Raw genomic sequence first — 21797 nt, forward strand, 5'->3', positions numbered from 1 at the left:
TTTAAGACAAGGTCTTGCTCTGTCACCCAGGCTGGAGTGCAGTGGCACAATCGCGGCTCACTACAGCCTCAACCTCCTGGGCTCAAGCAAACCAATCCTCCCACCCAATGCCTCTAAATGCCAAATGAACAAAGCTACTTAAAAAATGCTGGATCTTGCTCTCTCCACTTGAGAGGAAAAAAAAGCTGTTCTAACGTGGCAATGGGATGCTCTTAGCTGTTTGTAACTCGCTGTGAGTTCGGGCATTATGTGGCTATGAAGTGGCACACTATCCACACATAGCCCTAACTACAGAAACCTGAATGTAAAAAAAAAGAGAGAAAGAGCCAGAGAATACCTTCTCACAGAGATCCATTCATTCACTCATGAAATATTTACCGATCAGGTTGACTATGTACATAACACTATACTGAGGATTGCACAGAACACAGAGATCAAACCTCTCAGAGAGTTTAGAGTCCAGGGAGGGGGATAAGACAGAGATACCTCGTGGCAGTTTCAGGTGTGTTCTACTCACCCATTTTCAAGTGCAGAGGACAGAAGGTAACCACATCTTTCTTCTATACACAGTAGAGTTTCTTCAGAGAATGAGACATAAGGGTAGCAACCAGGAGAACATACAGTATCATAAAAAGAGCTGGAAGGGAACAAAGATATAGATATAATTAGACCCATGAGATACAAAAGCCTGGAAAGTTCAATAAAAGTCACAATATGGAGGGTCTTGAATGTCAATCTTAAGAGAGTGGGCTATATTCTGTTGGTAGTGCATGTCATGGAAGATTTTTGGAACAGAGCAATGGCATAAGCAAAGAACCATGGGAGGTGTAATAAGGGATATAGAAAGAGCCTGAATGTAGGAAGACATGTTATTCTCTGAAGCAATAATTGTCAAATTCATGTGTAAAATAATAAAAATAATAAATGGTGAAACTGAATAATGGCAATGCAAATAGAAGGAGGGGAAGAGCATGGGAGATGCTATCAAAGATAAACTGTCAAGTCTTTGTCACTGGTTGGATACACTCATTTATTCATTTAACAAATATTGTCAGGAATTGGGCTAGCTGCTGGGGATACAAGATAAGCAGTGGGGCACGGTGGCTCAGGCCACGTGTGGTGGCTCACAGCTAACACAGGCAGATCACAAGGTCAGGAGTTTGAGACCAGCCTGGCCAACATGGTGAAACCCTGTCTGTACTAAAAATACAAAAATTGGCTGGGCATGATGACTCATGCCTATAATCCCGGCTACTCAGGAGGCTGAGAGGAGAATTGCTTGAAACCAGGAGGCAGAGGGTGCAGTAAGCCAAGATCACCCCAGTGGCCTCCAGCCTGGGGGACAGAGTAAGACTCTATCTCAGGGAAAAAGAAAAAGAAAACAGAATAATAAGCAAAACAGACATGAGCCCTTCCTCACAGACCATATGGTAAACATTTATTTCAGTATGAATGCGAAACATAATGAAGGCTATTAACAAGAGTTACACAGTATTATGAGAGCTTATGATAGGGGATGTGATGAGTCAGGGAGGAAGGGAATGCTTCCTTGAAAAAGTGACACATGAACTGAGATGAGAAGGTGTGGAGGCACTAATTAGGTGCAGAATGAAAGGAAAGACATTTCCTGTAGATGGGACAGCATGGACAGTGGTTTATTGTAAGTATGCAGGCCTGAAATGAAACTCCTCTAGGCTGGACTGCTGAGAATGAAAGAGGCTAGTGTACAAGACAAAGCTGCAGAGATCCTACTCCATCAATCCCCGAGGATGCAGCACTCTGTATACTAGTGCTACTCAAAGTGCCAATGGACAATGAGATAAAGAACTTGTTCTAGAATGGAACTCCACATACTGCTGTTTTCTAGGGAATGTGCCCCAAACCAAGGCTGGGAAAAGAATGAAAGTTAACCCACTAAATAAAGAAGTAGTCTATGGAAAGACCCAGATAGCAACAATAGGACATCAGAAACTTCAAGCAGTTCTGTGTGTCTAGAGAAAACATGCAAGGAAGAATATAGCAAGGAGACAGATAACAGACGTAGTCAAATTATGAAGGAAACTGTATGTCAAGCTACAAAATATAGATCTGATCCTACAGCAATGAGAAATCTTGGCTTTCTAGGGAGCAATTTGATGGAGGAAGAGAACTATCTGTATTAGAAGTCATCCGCCTAGAGTGGAGAAGTTAAGGTTGAGCAAAAAACAAGAATACTCAGAGAAACTATAATATGTCAGAAGGGGTGAAAGCTGAGGGTAGAAACCTGAAGAACAGCAACATTTAGAATGGGTAACCAAGAGAAACCAAAGAATGAGACTGAGAAGAAGAAATTCCAGAGGTAAAGAAAAAAAAAATCAGGTGGCTTCACGGGAAACAGAGAGGAGGCAGTTTTAAGGAGGTAACGGACACTACATTAATTGATGCTGGAGACTAGAAAGAAAGTGGATATAGAAACAAAGAAACCATAGCTAAGGCCAGGCGCAGTGGCTCATGCCTGTAATCCCAGCACTTTGGGAGGCTGAAGTAGGCAGATCATCTGAGGTTCGGAGCTCGAGACCAGCCTGACCAACATGGAGAAACTCGGTCTCTACTAAAAATACAAAATTAGCCAGGCATGGTGGCACATGCCTGTAATCCCAGCTACTTGGGAGGCTGAGACAGGAGAATCACTTGAACCCGGGAGGCAGAGGTTGCAGTGAGCCAAGATCACACCATTGCACTCTACCCTGGGCAACAAGAGAGAAACTCTGTCTCAGAAAAAAAAAAAAATCATAGTTATAGTTGGAAACAATTTAAATTTCCATCAACAGAAAAATAGACACATTATGTTTCTACATGGAAATTCTATATACAACAGGGAAAATAAATGAATAGCTCTATATGTCAACATGGATGAACCTAGTAAAGGTAACAATAAATAAAGTAAGAAAACATAGAATGTTATATACTGCTTACTTACATATATAGCAGAAATATTAAGACATACATTGGAATGATGAATACCAAGTTCAGAAGAGCAGTTACCTCAGGGTCAGTTAAAGAGTAGCTGTGATTGGGAGGGTGGTTACACAAGGCTCCTCAACAGGAATGGTAACGTTTCATTTCTTAAGCTGGTTTATGAATATACAAGTGTTTTCTATATTACGATTTGATCATGTCGCACATAAAAATCACTGGTGACCATATCTCCATAATTTTAGAGGCATGTGCATGTGTGTGTGTGTTGGTAGTAAGTTGGGGTATCCAGAATGCAGTGGGTGGAAGAGGAATCCAATAAACACTATGTCTACCAGAGGACTATCATTGTTCTAGTAATTGGATACAAATAGAGGGAGGGGTCCATTATCCAGATACTTCCACTTAACTTCCCCGTCCCTCAGTTTCATTTTTTGTAAAGTAGAATGTAATAGTATATTCCTTGAGGAGGTGTTAGGAGAATGAAATTTCATACTTAAACAGTGCTTAAAATAATCCCGAGGACATTATTTCAAATAAGTACTAGTTATCAGGGAGTTAGCCAACATCATCAGTACAAAACAAACTGATTCACACAAACACAATGAAGTCCTGAATTCATGAAACACTCTTAAATTTGCCAGGTACCGTGTAAGATATGCAAAAACTACGGAAATTAAGGCTTATTTGTAGACATTAACACAGACATAAAAGATTTAATGGACGGCAGTTCACGTTCAATCAGCTGTTCCTACATTCTTTGAGTGCAGTCTCTGTGCTGGTTGGACGCTGCGAGCACAGACACATTCCTCAGATGTTTATTTTTTTCAGTGTGTTGTTATATCCATATCTCACTTTTCTTTTTCTTTTCTTTTTTTTTTTTTTTTTTTTTTTTTTAGATGGAGTTTCACTCTTGTAGCCCAGGCTGGAGTGCAGCAGCGCAAACTCGGCTCACTGCAGCCTCCGCCTCCCGGGTTCAAGCGATTCTCCTGCCTCAGCCTCCCGCGTAGCTGGGATTACAGGCGCACGCCACCACGCCCGTCTAACGTTTCTATTTTCAGTAGAAACCGGTTTCACCACGTCGGCCAGGCTGGTCTCGAAGTCCTGGCCTCGTGATCCGCCCGCCTCGGCCTCCCAAAGTGCTGGGATTACAGGCGTGAGCCACCGCGCCCAACTACACATTTCGCTTTTATTCGGATAGATCAGTAATCTTTCACAAACCCTCAACTCACTCGACCACCATCTCGGGTCCCAGCCAGCTTGCCCGTCTTCAGGAGGCGGGGCCTGCGTGCAGACGCACAGCGAGCGCGTTGACGTCTTCGCGCACCGCCCCGCGGCACCGCCCACCGGCTTGAAACCCCGCGCCTCGGAGGACTGTATGGCGGGCGCCAACGGCCAGAACCTCTGGGCGGGAGGCAGTGCGGGAGCCGAGCGTTGAGGGGCCGGCCTAGCCTGGGGCTCCGGCCTTAAGTCTTCCGACCTAACCCCTGTTCCTGAGCCTGGTGCGGGGCCGCCGCCTCCGCCTGGCCGTGGGCGCGGGGGCGGCCGGGCGGAGACCTAGGGCTCCTGGGTGGGCGCGGGCGGTGTCTCCGCTGCAGGCATCCCCCGAGGCCGCGCTCGGGCCATGATCGACTCGGTGAAGCTGCGCCGCGACAGCGCGGCGGACTTTTTCTCACACTACGAGTACCTGTGCGCGCTGCAGGACTCGGTGCCGCTGCCCGCCGTGCGCGCCTGCCTCCGGGAGGGCGTGCTGGACTTCAACGCAGATCGCCTCCGCGGGGTGGACTGGGAGCCTCTGTTGAGCACCCTCAAGATCAATAAAGACCTGCCCTTGATCTCCATCAAAAGCTACTTCCAGCCCTGGCTGGGGGACACAGGTTTGTAGTTCCCGCCTCCAGGGCCCCTCAGTCCGTGCGGCGAAGCGGGTTTTTAGGTGGGTGGTGTCCAGTGCTGGGGCATGTGTGCAAAGGCCTGGGTGTGCGGCCTGGACACTCACGAGCTAGGTGAATCGCTTAAGGTCTCTAGGGCCTGAGCGTGCTCATCCGTAACGTGGACTTAATAAAGAGACCTGGGTTATGTGCCTATTGTTAGGATTCCCTGCGCTGCTGATGCCTGCAGAGCTCTTAGCACAGTTTGGGACGTCATTAAACATTGGACAGATGTTACCTATTTTATTGAATGACCTTAATTTGCCTGATAGAGAACTAAGCAGGTAGGAAGTTAATACATGTCAGCCTTTGTCTTCTTTTTTTTTTTAAGACACTGTGTCACTCTGTCATCCAGGCTGGAGTGCGGTGACGGGATCGTGGCTCACTGCAACCTCCGCCTCCCAGATTCAAGCGATTCTCCTGCCTCAACCTCCCGAGTAGCTGGGACTACAGGCACGCACCACCACTCCCAGCTAATTTTTGTATTTTTAGTAGAGACGGGATTTCACCGTGTTGGTCAGGCTGGTCTCGAACTCCTGACCTCGGGTGATCCGCTCTCCTCGGCCTCCCAAAGTGCTGGGATTACAGGCGAGAGCCACCATGCCCAGCCTGACTCCATTTTTTAAAGTGTATATAAGAAATGTGTAAAGTGCTTTACAAATACAAGCCATTTATAAGTGTAAGGTGGTATAATTAGGGATCCAGATTCTCTGATTATTCGGAAAATGTTAGGTCAACCATGATGTGTGATAAAATGCTGTTATTCCTTCAAGCACTTAGCAATTTTTACATAATGGAGGCAGCTTCCTATAGAAGCTAGCTAGGTAACGGGGGAACAGTTCATGCAAAAGTTTTGGAAGTAGGAGAGAGTATGGCAAGCTGAGGCACAGGACTGTAATTTAAGGTTTGAGAAAGAGCAGAGAGAGTTGAAGCTGGAAACCTCGTGGGGGCCAAACAGGGAGGGTCTTTGTCCTGTCACGGAGTTGGATATTTATCCTGAAGGTTTTGGGAAACTACTTTAGGATGATGAGATGGATCCATAGGAGCTCACTCTAACCTCCATATGGAAGGCAAATTAAAATTGGAAGGAGGGTAAATTGTTGTAATCTAATGGCCCAAATTAAGGTACAGAAAAAAGGGCTGGGGCTGGGCACTGTGGCTCATGCCTGTACTCTCAACACTTTGGGAGGCCAAGGCAGGTGGATCACCTGAGGTCAGGAGTTTGAGACCAGCCTGACAACATGGTGAAACCCCATCTCTACTAAAAATACAAAAAAAAAAAAAATTTGCCAGATGTGGTAGTGGGTGCCTGTAATCCCAGCTACTTGGCAGGCTGAGACAGGAGAATTGCTTGAACTCGGGAAGTGGAGGTTGCAGTGAGCCTAGATTGTGCCATTGAACTCCAGCCTGGGCAACAGCAGCGAAACTCCATCTCAAAAAAAAAAAAGAAAGAAAGAAAAGAAAAGAAGGGCCAGATTTCAGGTATCTAAGAGAATGGAGTGACCAGTTAGAAGAGGAGGGCAGCAAATGTGGGTGACAGTTTACAGCAGCATCTGTAAGTGAAACACAGCAGCATCTTTCCATGACATACAGCTGAGCTGAATGAGATTGGGGGTGGGAAGAGGATCTCAGTTTGTCTTTAATGTTTTAAGAGGGGCCTGTGGGGCATCCAAATGTGTCTGCTAGGCAGATCTGGACCCAAGATTTAGGCTTTTTGGGAGGACAGGTATTTGAAAGCATGGGAGGGACCTAGATTACCCACAAAGAAGATGCAGATAATTGTAGGTCTGAAAGGTGTTTTTTAAATGGATGTGGATGTGAATATGTTTGTAAGCTGAGAGAAAGAGGGAGGGTGTGTGATACAGGAGAGGAAATGATTGTTGATATATTTAAAAACAACCTGACCACTTGTTGTGTGCCTAGCCCTTTTCTAGGTTCTGGGGTTAACACCATCTCTTCTACAAGGACAGTTCAATACATCTACTTCTGAAAATAGGTTGTTTTCTACATCTCATTCAGGCGTAGGAACTGTTCTTTACCTCTGAAGGGACTTTACTTAACCTAAATAATAACAGGAACCAGGCCAGGTACGGTGGCTCACACTGGTAATCTCAACACTTTGGGAGGCCAGGAGTTTGTGACTGGTCTCAACACAGTGAGACCCCTGTCTCTCAACACAGTGAGACCCCTGTCTCTACAAAAAGTAAAAAACATTAGCTGGACGTGGTGGATCTCTTGAGCCCAGGAGGTTGAGGCTACAGTAAGCTGTGATTGTGACACTGTACTCCAGCCTGGGTGACAGAATGAGACCCTGTCCATGACCCTCACACACACACACACACACACACACACACACACACGAACCAAATGAGACCCTGTCCAACACACACACACACACAGGACCCAAAAGAAATTAAAGATGGGAGAGACCTTAAAGTCAAGGCTAGCCTACTAGATCTTGCCTAATATTTTTCACTGAATGTAAGAAAAATGTATTATAGACCATTTCTCTTCAGATATTCTTCACTGAACCTTCTTTATCTCTTGCATCTGGTCAGTCTAGTTTGTAGATTTTAACCTCCTTAAAAGGAGGTTAAAATTGTTTGTGCATCCTTAATTACATTTTACCTGGACTATTGCAAAAGCTCCTAGCTAGTTTTGCTGCCCCTCAGTTCATCTGCTTTCTTTGGTTCAAGTGATCTTTCTAAAAGGAAAAGATATGCTTAAAGTGGCATGCCCACACAGGACCAGTGTGTATTAGTTTCACAGCTTGTGTTCTGCACAGAGGCATTGAAATCCCAGCTGTGTTCTGTCAAACCTGGGGTTAGTTCATCTTGAGGAAGAGGAGCTTTTTCTCATTTCCTTGATCTCTTTTGTCCTCCAGTAGTGAGGTACATTTTTCTAACCTACTAGGAGTACTCTTAATATGTCAGTGGTAGCCCTGGAATTCATCACCTGTGAGGTAATAGCCAGCTCTTCCAGGCTTGCTTCTGTCTGCCTCTGTAAATTTCTGACTCTTCCTGCTATACCTCGGCTTTAGTCATCTCTACCTGCAGTTTTCCAGTGCCTGGCAGGTGTCAGGCTTAGATGCGTTTGCTCATGCTGCTCCCTCTGGTTAGTGCATCACCCACTCTGACCCCATGTTGTCATTCTCATCTTTCTAGATTCAGCTTCAGGGTTATCTTGAAGCCATCCTTTCAGTGCAACTTCTTTGCTTCCATAAGAACCTCTATGTATGTAGTTTGTGTGTATCTCATGTGGCTTGAGTTTACATGTGTCTGTCATTAAGAGGACTTTAAGGACATGGGTCATTTCTATATCTTAGCACAGAGCAGATGTTTTTAAATGATAAATTGTAGGATTGAAGTCACTAACTTTCCTTTATCTTTGTTTTAGGTTCTGACATAAATAAAGTTTGCAGAAGTCGTGTTCCTGCAATAAGATGCAAAGATGTGAGCTTCCAGTTGTGTAAAGCTCTTAAAGGCTGTTTAAGTATATCAAATGTGCTAAAGAACCTGGAGCTAAATGGACTGATTCTGAGAGAGAGGGATTTAACTATTTTAGCAAAGGTAAGCATTCTCTAATTTGGCCTGTAAACATTTGATAGTTGCTTTTGGAGGAGAAAAACCTCAGTAACATTTTTAACTTTTCTCCCTCATTAAAGGGATTAAATAAATCCACTTCTTTGGTGCACCTGTCTCTTGCAAATTGTCCAATTGGAGATGGAGGTTTAGAAGGTGGGTTTAAATCTCATTTAACTCTTGTCCTATCAGGCTGGTTTCATGTTTCCCTACATGCTGTGCTAATTCCCATCTGTACCTTTCTCTTACTACTGCCTCATGTGCTTTTTCAAACCTTGGTCCAGTCTCAAGTCTACCATGAAAGCTTGGCATGCTGAATATAATCTGAACTAACTTTACTTAAGTTTGTGTTAAACCACAGACCACACAAATACCATCTGGTATTCTGTTTTTTGTGTTTGTTCACCTTTTAGGGGTTCTCTTCAAGAAATATTTATGGGGAGGAAATAGCAAGATATAAAGAGAAAAATCATTATTTTAAATAGTTAAAACATATATACAGTCAACTTTAATGTACTGTGATATGTTCCAAAATAGGAAATATAAGCAAAGTGCTATATAGGAACATATAAAAGGCTGGCAAACTCAGTGGGGAAGGGGGTGGGGGTCATGAAAATAATCACAGAAGATGACTATTGGTTGGGATCCTGAAGTCTTGATATGGGTTCATTGTGTGTAATAGTGGTCTGGAGGGATAAGGAAGCCTGTATTTCAGTTTGAGGGATCAGAGAGTTTGAAGTCCTCTGTCTTGTATTCTTCTAGTATGTTAGATGCTCTAGTATAGCACCTAATAAATTCTGTGTTTGTAGTTGACACCAAATTGTTAATTGATAACAGGTTGAGGTCTGCTGTTGGAAATGAAAATAGGAAGAGTTTTATGTTTTTTCTTTCAGATGTCTCAAAACATATATAGAACTGCACTGTGTGGTTGGGAGTAAGGTGGCAATATTCAGTCTATTCAATTTTAGCATCTAAGTAGAATTGAACTATTGCTATAAAATGGAGTAGCTCTTTGTTACTGACATATTTTATGGTACATAGAATGTACCAATCTATCAGTTGCTTTGGTAGATTGTAGATAGTGATTTTAAGACTGCAACTATAAACTAGAAAAGATACAAGATGAGCAAATAAATCAAGTTTGACTGGGTTGTATAGACTCTTCATCTTATTCTATGTGTGTGTGATTTTTTTTCATTTTAGTTATTTGTCAAGGTATAAAGAACTCTATCACTCTTAAGACAGTTAACTTCACAGGATGTAATCTGACATGGCAGGGAGCAGATCACATGGCCAAGATCTTAAAGGTAACTTTATGTTCCAACTTTCATGAAAGTGTGTTATATGATTGCTGCACATTAATATTTTGTTACAAGACAGCAGTTATTTTTGTCTTTTGATACATACGAGGATTGCAGCTTTGTTTAAAGAACGTGTCCAATTTTCAGCCTTGGATTCTACCATTTAGTAAAGGTAGTATGCTTAATCTTAGAAACAGGAGACTTAAAATATAGTAATGTTTTTCTGTAAATATGGTGTGTAAAACAGTAATTTTAAAGGTGCCTTAACAACTTTATAGTGGTCATAACTACTATATTTAGGATAAAATTACATACTAATTTGACATGAAGCCTTTTTTAGTAATTTGATGGTATAGATCAAGGGTAGTCAAACTATGGCCTGTGGACCAAATCTAGCCTATCACCTATTTTTGTAAATAAAGTTTTTGAAACATAGTCATGCCCATTTGTTTACATACTAACTATTGCTATTTCCACCCTATACTAGGAGAGTTGAGTAGTTGCAAAATAAACTGTGTGACCCACAAAGCTGAAAATGTTTATTTTGGGGCCTTTACAGTGAAAGCCCACTCTCCACGGGATAGATAATGGTTAAGAGTGTGGATTCTGAAGCCAGATGGCCTAGTTTAAAACCCAGGCTCTCTCCCATTTAATAACTTGTGACCATGGGCAAATTACTTAACCTCTCTGTGCCTCAGTTTTCTCATCCATCAAACGTGTATAATAAGAAAACCTACTGTCTCTATCATTCTGAGGATTTAATGAACTAATGTATACAAAATAGTGCCTGGCTATCTTAAGTGTTTGCTGTTATTTCCTCTTATTGCTTTTATACAGTCATTCTGAATAGAAAATGACACAATTTTCATTTGACAGAGTCATAGGAGCTTTGAATCTTTTGTTGGTTTAGAATGTAATAAGATTTTTTTTCTCTTAAAATCAGTATTCCCTGTTACCAAAATTTACTTTATGGATGTAGAGAATTGACTATGCCTTTAAGATAATACCTGTGGTTAAAATTCAACCCACCAATTTCCTAAGGCATATCAACCTGGCTTTGTATATTCCAGGCCTCTAAATTTGGTGTGTATTCGCTTAGAAATATGTGAGATCCCTTAGGTTAACAGAAGAAAATATTAACCTCTATATTTGTTTTTATATCATTTAAAAAATATTTTGTTTCTCTTTGGTTTATAATATGCATAAAATATGTATATTGAACTCCTTGTTTATAGTTTATTAATACATAACATACATGTTAAATGTTTACTTGTGGGATGGCCAGTCAAGTATTTAGAGACCACTAGAGAACAGAATGATATAATTTAGAGGCTTAGCAATGATAGAATTTAGAACCAATACTTTCACTTGGCATAAAGAAAATAAAATTATTAGAAGTTAACTGACTTATCAGTTTACATAAAGTAATCAGTAACAGGTTATTAGTGGTTAGGGTCACACAGCTAGTCAGTGGCAGACTAGAGTCTGGGTCACTGGACTCCTTAATCAAAATCAGTTTAATCAGTCTCTCAGATTAACCCTCCTGGTATATGTACTTGGTGTGTGTATAAAGCTCTGATGTAATCAGCCGTATTTAGTTCCTTTCAGTGTTCCTATTTCTTTATCCAAGTGTATTAATTTCATCTTATTAAATCTTTGAAGTATCAGACCATGAGAAGGCATGAAGAAACCTGGGCTGAGAGTCTTCGCTATAGGAGACCCGATCTTGACTGTATGGCTGGCTTACGGCGCATCACATTGAATTGCAACACACTCATTGGTGACCTAGGTGCGAGTGCTTTTGCAGACTCTCTCAGTGAGGATTTATGGCTGAGAGGTAATTTAAATGAAAATATTGAATTTTTTGATATTAAATATGCTGAACTCTTGGCACCATAATGTTGTCCTAAGGTTTTTTAAAAGCCTCCTTTTTTCTAATAGGTTTTTTTTCCTTTTAAGCCTTTATAAAAGTTACATGTATTTTTTATACAAAATACCAAGTAACCAAAAAAAAAATTACTGCCTATGAACTCAATGCCTAGAGATAAATTGTTCATTTTGGTGTGTATACTTTCAGTATTTTTTTTCCCTGCAGATATATTTGTGTGCTTAGAGTTACAAGAACAGAACTGTAGTGCACTTACCATTTTGTAACTCTGCTTTTTTCATTTAATGATGTATCATGTAGTACTCTATTACACTGATGCTAGTTTAATTCCCTGCTATTTGATAGACAGTTTGTGCTTTTCCTCTATTATAAACAACTCTGTGGTAAACTCCTTATGCATACATCTCTGTGTCCATTGAACTTACTTTTTTTAAAAAAACAAGGTCTTGCTCTGTTGCCCAGGCTGGAGTTCAGTGGTGTAATCATTGCTCACTGTAGACTTAAACTCTTGGCTCAAGTATCCTCCCACTTCACCCTCTTGAGTAGCTGGGACTACAGGTGCACACCACCATGGCTGGCTAATTTTTTGTATTTTTGTAGAGACAGGGTCTTGCTGTGTTGCCTAGGCTGGTCTTAAACTCCTGGGCTCAAACAATCCTCTTGCCTTGGCCTCCCAAAGTGCTGGGATTACAGGCACAAGCCACTGTGCCCAGCCTGAAGTTAATTCTATAGGATAAATTACTAAAGTTGAGTAAATCAGTATAATATATCTCTTAAAAACTTTTGATGCATGTCACCAAATTTCCTTCCAGAAATGCTGTGCTGTATTATAGTCTCATAAATACTGGATTGTGTCTGTTTTAAAACCTTAAACTTTACAAAAATGAGAAATACCCTGCTTTTTCTTTTTTAATGCAAATGAGACTGCTCTCTGAATTTTACAACTTTTTTCACTCAGTATAGTGTATTTTAAATCAATAAATTTACATTTACCCCACAATTTTTAGTGCCTGTTCAGAGTTCCATTATGTTAATATGCCATAGTGCACTTAGCTTATCCATTCCTTTGAGATATATAAGCTATTTCCAATTTTTCATTGTTACAAACAGTACTTTGATACATGTCCTTGCCCATGTCTCTTATTATTTCCTTCTGGTAAATTCTTAGAAGGAGAGTTGCTGTGTTAACAGAGTCTGCACATTTTAAAGGTTTTTTTTTAAATGTGACGTTCACCAATCTGATAGAAGCATAATCATATTTAATTGTTGTAGTTTATACTCATTTGATTTACTAGTGAGATTTCCTGGCTATTTTTATTAATTTGGCTAGTTGGATAATTATATCCTATGCTCATTCTTCTGCAGTAAGAATTTGTGAAGGTAGTACCATATTCTATCAGATCCATGTATCTGACTTATTTCTGTGTGTCTTTTGGTGTCTTAGTTAGGGCTTCATGGTATATTCTCTGATATTCTGTTACAGAAGCATATAACAGAATTATATCCTGGGTGACTTAAAGAGAAGACATTTATTTCTCACAGTTCTGGAGACTGGGAAGTCCAGAATCCAGCTGCCAATAGACAGGTGTGAGGTGAGGGCATTCTTCCTAGCTTATGGAAGGCTTTTGTATCCTGAAATGGCGGCGAGAGAGAGCTCTAGTCTCATTTTTTTCTTAGAAGAACACTAATCCCATGATAAGGGCTCTGCTCTCAAGACCTCAACTGAACCTAATTATCTCTCAAAGGCCCCACTTCCTAATACTACCCTGTTGGGGGTTAGGGTTTTAATATATATTTTTGGGGAATACAAGCATGTAGTCCATAACATGATAACATGGGGTTTTGAAACACTTCAGTTATTTGAATGTAATGGTATACATGGTGCTTTTGCTCTGATGTAGTCTTTTTTTATACCTGTACTTTTGTGATAATCCTTTTGGGTTTAAATGAGTAGATTGTTTAACCTCAGTGTTACTAATATTCATGAGCATTTGTTTAGTTCTTTAACCTTTTACTTGAGGGAGAGTTCTTGACCATCATTTTTTCCTGATAGGTTTTTAGTGTGTAATCTCTATTCACACATTATTTGGATTCATTATTTCTATCCCCTTAGTGTTCTTTCTTTGTCATTTTTATTCTAAAACTAACAGATTTTACATTTTTCTATTTTCTTTTCCCTTTTTAATGTAATTTCTTAAGTCATTTCGAGTTTGAATTTGAGTTTGAAGGTGAATCTAGTGCAATTTCTGAGCTCCACCCAGTTTTTGCCTATGAGGTTTACACTGTCACTAGCATCCTTCCTAATTGTGAACAGATATTCTGTGATGTTTTATATAGAGTTGTTTTTCAGCTCCATAATTGTAAAATGTGTTGAGTAATTTATTGGTACTCAAGGGAAGATAATCATGGCACATCCAAGAAGAGGGTTTCTTTTTTGGACTATGTGTATGCATATGCTTTTCTATTTTTATTTTTTCATTACCCAAGATTAAAAACTGGCCATGAGTAGTCTTGGGCAGTAGTCTTCCTAGCATTAATAAGTGGGAGTTGTCTGTATGTTAAATCTGTATGGAATTAACAAGTGACCCTTTGTCTTTCATCAAAAGCTCTTGACCTGCAACAGTGTGGCCTTACCAATGAAGGAGCAAAGGCTTTGCTAGAGGCCCTTGAAACCAATAGAACTCTGGTCATTCTGGATATAAGAAAAAATCCACTCATTGGTATGTCGCTACAGTCTTGCACTTTCATATGTTTTTAGTAGATAATTTACTGATGAAAAGAGTTATACTTAAGTTGCTCTTGATTGCTACTCTGAATGGGAGTGAACCTAGATAATAAATTTACTTCCACTAAGTGTGTTATTTTCTTCTTGTGGAACTTCCGAATTCTTGGAAATAGTATTTCATTCATTTGTTGATTTGACAAGTAATTTTTGAATACTTTTATCTGCTAGATACTGGTTTAGGCACCAAACATATAGCAGTAAACAGCCTTGCTCTCATAGAGCTTACATTCTAGTGGGGGAGTGATATCAGAGCTCAGATAGGTAATGTAATTTATATGGTAGGAAGTGCAAAAATACCTTAAGGTAAGAAGATAGATGGGGGCAGGTGGGGCTATATTAGGTAGGTTTGTTAGGGGACGGCTTCACTAAAAAAGTGACATTTGAGCGGAGACCTGATTAAGAGAGGAACAAGCCATGGAAGATGCAGATAAAGTACATTCCAGGATGAGGAAGCAATGAATATGTAGGTACATAGGTGGTAGGGTGGATGGAGTATTTAAGGAAAAGCAAGAAGGCCAACATGGTTGGAGTACTGAGTAAGGAAGAGCCTGGTATCCTATGAAGTCAGACAACTAGCCAGGGGCCTGATCTTGTAAGGTTTGAAAGTCACAGTGAGGACTTAGAGAATTCTAAATGAGATGAAAACCATGGGAGGATTTTGAGCTGGTAAGGGTTATTTTCCAAGTAGTAATTCAGACGACTTGGTGTGGAGAATAGACTTGTAGGGGGCTATAAGGGAGAGGGAGACCAGTTAGGAGACTCACACTGATCGGAGTTAGAGATGGCTATGGCTTCGCTTAGGGTGGAAGGTTGGAGGTGGTAAAAAGTAGTTGAAGCAAGGTGTAGCTAACAAGACTTTTGGGATATAAAGGAAATAGTAATTTTTTTTAAAGTCTCAGATGATTTGGCATACAACTGGGTGGTACCATTTGTAGAGAAAAGGAGGCTATCGAGAAGAGCAGCTTTGGGGACACATCATGACTTTGATTTGGGTATGTTAGGCTCCTTTTAGGCATCTAAGTATCTGGACAGGTATCTAGGCTTTTGATTTCCTATGTAGAGGTATCTAAAGCTGCTTTAGTTCCAAAGTGTTTAGATTTGATCTTTGCTGCTGCCAAAATAGTAGTCAATAGGGACAATATGTGTGTTGGCATACTTTATTTTGTTTTTGAGGAAGAAGTTCGAATACTGAAAGGGGGAAAAGGTATATAATTATGTTATATGGAATTTATATTTAATTTCATGGGAAAAGCAATAATTAGTTGGCTTTTGTTTTTAAATGGGAATAGCCACTCATTGGGAAGCAATTACTGTAATTTCAATTTTATTTTACTTTAGATCATTCTATGATGAAAGCAGTTATCAAAAAAGTTCTCCAGAATGGAAGGAGTGCTAAATCAGAGGTATATCATGTTTTATTCCTCCAGAAAGAATTTCTCTTTTATTGTTGTTTTCCTTCACTACTGTCTTGCCCAGCCTGGCCTCGAACTCCTGAGCTCAAGCAATCTTCCCCCTTCCCAGCCTCCTAGGTAGCTAAGATTATTGGTATATACCACTGTGCCCAGTTTTTTGTCTGTTTTTAATAAAATGAAACTATTAAGGCACTTTTCTGCCATCTTAAATTTTCAGTCAAATCAAATGTCTTTTCTATTTTTGTAAATACCATATGATTCTTTAGAGTCCCAGAATTGCTGATTATAAACCATTTATTAACTTAGAATATCTTAAAAATTTCCATTTAAGATCAAGCCCTCATAAATGACCTATAACTGAAATGGAGTATTTATTCTTTCCTAGTACCAGTGGATAACTTCTCCATCAGTGAAGGAACCATCCAAAACTGTGAAACAGAAAAAGAGAACTATAATTCTAGGAAGCGGTTACAAAGGAAAAGCTACTATTAGAATTGGTAACCTTTTCTGCCTTGGCTTTTGAATGCTACTAATGTTCTAGTGTGTTAAAATCTCTTCTCATTGTGTACTATTGACAGTAACAACCAATATTGACTTCATGCATATTATGAGGGCTATAATTGTTCTGATAAGACTATGAGAATTTATGGAATGTAGAAATAGTAAATGAATCATTAGGAAAGGGATGCTAGGTAATTTTTTAAAATTACCCTTGTTTGTTTTTCATACAATATTCATCATTTTGGCTATGTTTTCTGATTGATGATTACTTTTGATACTTTGTAATTGAAATTTGGGATGCACTTTGATGACAGTATAGCAGTGCTTTTGTATGATTTTTGTTATTGTTGTTAATGAAAAATTAGCCTTTCATACTATAGAAAACAAAATTTTTCCCAGTTCCATTTTTTTTCCCTTTGTTTCCTCCTCCTTCCTTGCAAATTCTTACCCAAAGTTGTTGAATCAGGTAATACCTTGCTTCTTTCAATGATGAAAAACCTTAAAATGTATGTAATCCTCATTAAATAATACTGCAGGTAAATTTATTAACCAGAGACGGAACATTTTAGACACACATTCCCTTATTGTTTGAGATTTATTGTTTATTTAATCTGCCGAATAATATTTAGTCTAGAATTTTGAAGTTATCTATAATTTTGTGACCAAGGGTAATGAAAAAAATCTTTATAAAACTCCTTACAGCTAATGGCATAAATTTCACATTCTCCTGAATATATAAATTTGGTATAATCTAGTTCTGATATTTTTGTATTGTTTTTAAAGAGTCTTTAAGTTTTGTTTTCTAGAACACATTATCTTTAGTTATAAGTAGCCTTTTTTTAATGATAAGAATGAGTGACAGTGGAATAAGTTAAGCCAAGTCTAATGTGAAAGTGACCTTTTCTTGTTAGTAACTTTGAATTTTGAAAGGGTAAAACCAGGAACACTAATACAGAGGAAACAAAATAAATGTTTTATGTTTATAATCACGGAGAAAGGTTTGTGGTGACTTTAGTTACATACCCTGTACATTAAGATCACCGAATAATTAACACCAGGATAATCTTTTATTTGGATGCTACTTGAAATTTTTTAAGATATAATTTGACTTAACATCACTGAACTGTATGCTTAAAAATGGCTAAGATATAAAACAATTTGACATAAAACATAAAACATATTAGAAATGTTGTAATTTTAGTAGCTAGTTGTACATAATAGGAAATCATTGAATGAGAATAAAAAAACAAAATATTTTTTCTTAGCATGATTAAAGAAATTGGAAATGTGACTGAAGTTTGCAAGCTCACTGAGGCATTTTAAGAGTAACTTTATTTCTTGGGCTTTTTTTGTATTTGCCTCAGTTATTTGGAGACATAGAGGTAAGCCAAATCAATGTCTGGCTGTATATTTAATAGGTATCAGTGAGTATAGGGGTTATATAATTTATATAGATTATGTCATATTCATATTTCAGTTATTTGTGCAGAAAGAAGACAGGAACTTTCACTATAATTTTTTCATCATCTCCTAACAAGATAAGTAAATTAGTTTGGTTTTAATTACAGTTTATATTTGTGGCTGGGTGCCATGGCTCACACCTGTAATCCCAGCACTTTGGGAGGCCGTGGCAGGCGGACTGCCTGAGCTCAGGAGTTTGAGACCAGCCTGGGTAACCTTTTCTCTACTAAAATACAAAAATTTAGCCAGGTGTGATAGCGTGCACCTGTAATCCCAGCTACTCGGGTGGCTGAGGCAAGAGAACTGCTTGAACCTGGAAGGCAGAGGTTGCAGTGAGCCAAGATTGTGCCGTTGAACCCCAGCCTGGGTAATGGAGCAAGAGTCCATCTTCAAGAAAAACAAACAGGCCGGGCACGATGGCTCACACCTGTAATCCCAGCACTTTGGGAGGCTGAGGCGGGTGGATCACAAGGTCAAGAGATCGAGACCATCCTGGTCAACATGGTGAAACCCCGTCTCTACTAAAAATACAAAAAAATTAGCTGGGCATGGTGGCGTGGGCCTGTAATCTCAGCTACTCAGGAGGCTGAGGCAGGAGAATTACCTGAACCCAGGAGGCGGAGGTTGCGGTGAGCCGAGATCACGCCATTGCACTCCAGCCTGGGCAACAAGAGCGAAACCCCGTCTCAAAACAAACAAACAAACAAACAAATACTTTCTACACATACAAACAATGCACAGGAACATTTTTTGAGGATAATTATAGTAAAAACAGCACACAATGAACAGAGCTCCTGTATATTTTAAGAGGTATATAAATTTGTCTAGAGAAATTCCATAGCACCATGTGGTGATGATTATCAATAAATTACACTGGGAAATATTTGTCCTGTATTACTACCTACATGTTCTTGTAGATGCTGTTCTAATGCTGCTAAAGTAGATCTTACATAGTAAAATAGATTGGAAGGATAAATATAACCATTTTAATAAACCTGTATTCTTTGTTTTCAGTGATATCAGAAGCAATTCTATATTTAAATGTGAATTTTAATACATTATTTGTTTTAAATAAAGTATTAATAGGTAGGTCTAGCTTTTGCTACCAAGTATTTTGCACAAAGATACTTGACTTTACTTATTGAAATGTAGGGTAAGACTTTACATTTCATTCTTTTATCTTTTGTTTCTTTGTGTTCTGTAAAACCAAATGAGCACTGAAGGTCAACAGACTTATAGGCGGGCAACATTGACTCACCTACCACCGAGCTACCTTCAGTCTTACAACTTTGATAATTTTTTACATGATAAAATTAATCTCAGATTGAAATTTTGGGCCAATTCAGAAGGTTGTTTGGTAGGAGTCATGAGTGTATCTATGTTCTGTCCTTGAGTTTCAGGTGCCAAAAATGTTCTGAGATTTAATAACTTAATATTTCTGCATGATACATAATGAAATGTGTCACATATAATCTTTCATTCTTTGGGTTACAGGCTTTATTTACTTTTTCGTGCTCTGCATGTCTCATATATTCAGCTTTTATTTTAGTTTAAGTGATAACTCGTTACTATAGACATCTTATATTTTTAAAACATTACTGGCCCATGTAAAAAGATATTTACAAATTGATCCTGTTTTAATGGCCTTGGTGTCATTGTCAAGTGCACATTTGTATTCTTGTAAGAGCATGCACATGTGCTAATTAATCTGTAGACCTTTAATGCATCTTGATTCTTTTCTCAAGTAGGATTGGCTACAAAGAAACCTGTAAGTAGTGGCAGAAAACACTCCTTTGGTAAAGAATATTATGCGCCCGCACCTCTACCACCTGGTGTGTCTGGTTTCTTGCCATGGCGTACTGCAGCACGTGCAAAAAGGAACAGGTAGGGTATTTTTATTTCCTATCTTTTAGGATAAAAATGGGATTCAGAATTATTTATTTTGTCGCTTCTATTATGTGAGAGTTCTCCACTTGTATCTGTAGGGTAAAAATGACTCATATATGGCTTCTGCCTCATGAATCCTTTAAGGAAGAAAAACAAAAAATGATTCTAATTAGGGTTTCAAGTGATTAAGTGTCACAACAAGCTGTATCCCTGTGGGAGCCCAGAGGAAACTGAAATTATCTACAATTGTGCAGGTGAGAAGAGGTTTCATTTAAAGCACGTGCAGTTAAACCAAGCCCTATAGAACAGAAATAGGAATTTGGATATTTAAGAATGTGGGCATTGTAAAGCATAGGAAATAGTTCAATGCAAAATGGATGGGAAGTGTTGATTATACTTAATCTAACTCAGCTAACTAGCCTCTCATTTTAGTGAATCAAACCAGATATAACTAGTTTTAGCTAGTTACCTAGAAGATAGCTATTCATAGTAATTTTTGTCAAAAAAGTCTTTTAAAATTATTGTACTATAATTTTAGGCTTAGTAAATGAATTAGATTACTACAAATAATTTTCAAATGACTGACTTTTAGTATTCAAGAAATTGGGGATTAACAATTGCTTAAGAAAACAAAGAGAATTGATTTTACCCAGAACTGGAAATAGGTACTGTGTAAAATATCTGTTCAATTGCTCAGATTAAATGGAATATGTATAATTTTTATTAGGCAACTGATGACTATACTTATTTCACAACTGGTAATGTGAATTATTATTGCATTAACTATAATATTGAGGCCCCAGTCCATACACTTCTGTTTATGCAGTTTTATATCTTCTTGAAATACTTTTTAATTTCGGGCTGGGCGCGGTGGCTCACGCCTGTAATCTCAGCACTTTGGGAGGCCGAGGCGGGTGGATCATGAGATCAAAAGATCGAGACCATCCTGGTCACCATGGTGAAACCCCGTCTCTACTAAAAATACAAAAAATTAGCTGGGCATGGTGGCGCGTGCCTGTAATCCCAGCTACTCAGGAGGCTGAGGCAGGAGAATTACCTGAACCCAGGAGGCGGAGGTTGCAGTGAGCCAAGGTCGCGCCATTGCACTCCAGCCTGGGTAACAAGAGTGAAACTCCATCTCAAAAGAAATACTTTTTAATTTCAAGTCTCATCTTGGTCACAAGGAGTTGTAAATTAGAGAACGATTAACATCACCAGATAAAGAAGCTAGATTGGAAATCTCAACCACCCTAAACATAAGAACGAAATGCATCTTCAGAGACTTATCCCAAAGCCATTCTGCTAAATTGTTCAATTTTTTTCCATAGCAGAGCTTTGCAGGCCCTTATTTTGAGGTTATTTATTTTTATATAGTTATGTATAGATAGTGTACATAATACTAGCAAGTGTTATTACCTAGTGTTAGCTGGTGGTGTATTTACATCAAAATATAACTTAATTTATCGATATCTCTTTAGGGGTTTCCCATTAATCAAAACACGTGACATATATAATCAGTTGCAGGTACGTAGTTGCCATGTTTATAATATGTAGGGGGTTGGAATGGGAAGGGTGGAAGATCATTCTCTGTGCTTTTTAAATTGAATAGAGTCTTACAAAAACATTTCCCTCCCTGAAGTAAATTCATTTAAAATTTTCTGGGATTTCCTAGTGCCACAGTATAGTCATGTGGATATGTCACACAATGGAGGCCTTGTGGTTTCATCTGTAGACAAGGAAGTCATTTCTCTGGGTCCACAAATCAGCTGTTGCCCCCAGCGAAACAAATTTGACCACTGTTTCTCACCCAACACATGGAGCTGCATCATGGTGTTAGAGGAAGCCAATTCTATCAGAGTATCAGTTTCTCCTTTTCAGTTATTTTTAGAGACTGTAATTTCTCTGTAAAAGAAAGCATTACTGAGATGAAGGAGCATCTGTGTGTCCATACTGCCTCTTGCATAGCCAAAAGTAGGGGTATGCATGTCATTCTACCATCTAGAATTTTCAGGTACTTCAGGATTTATTGCTTGCAGTAGATACTGTATTCTCGTGACGTCTGTTCTACATAGTTATGTATCCCAGCACTCTTCTTTTT

General features: G+C 39.1%; 1 protein-coding gene across 7 annotated transcripts in view; it reads left to right on the plus strand.

The window, feature by feature from the left end:
- Positions 1 to 4278: 4278 nt before the first annotated feature.
- The window catches only part of CEP78 (centrosomal protein 78), a 35377-nt gene continuing 17858 nt past the window's right edge, over positions 4279 to 21797 (plus strand). Inside the window, exons 1-11 of one of the 7 annotated variants that reach the window (XM_017543273.2) lie at positions 4279 to 4832; positions 8280 to 8452; positions 8548 to 8620; positions 9668 to 9771; positions 11428 to 11602; positions 14260 to 14373; positions 15777 to 15841; positions 16236 to 16347; positions 17716 to 17733; positions 19561 to 19696; positions 21178 to 21223. In XM_017543273.2, coding sequence (XP_017398762.1) covers positions 4580 to 4832; positions 8280 to 8452; positions 8548 to 8620; positions 9668 to 9771; positions 11428 to 11602; positions 14260 to 14373; positions 15777 to 15841; positions 16236 to 16347; positions 17716 to 17733; positions 19561 to 19696; positions 21178 to 21223 — 1269 coding nt within the window. In that variant the 5' untranslated portion in view covers positions 4279 to 4579. Of the gene's footprint in view, positions 4833 to 8279; positions 8453 to 8547; positions 8621 to 9667; positions 9772 to 11427; positions 11603 to 14259; positions 14374 to 15776; positions 15842 to 16235; positions 16348 to 17715; positions 17734 to 19557; positions 19697 to 21177; positions 21224 to 21797 lie in introns of all 7 variants that reach the window. The other 6 variants (XM_017543266.2, XM_017543269.2, XM_017543267.2 and 3 more) reach the window with 6 other exon arrangements.

Source organism: Cebus imitator, unplaced genomic scaffold (genome assembly GCF_001604975.1).
Source record: "Cebus imitator isolate Cc_AM_T3 unplaced genomic scaffold, Cebus_imitator-1.0 Scaffold150, whole genome shotgun sequence".
NCBI lineage: Eukaryota > Metazoa > Chordata > Mammalia > Primates > Cebidae > Cebus > Cebus imitator.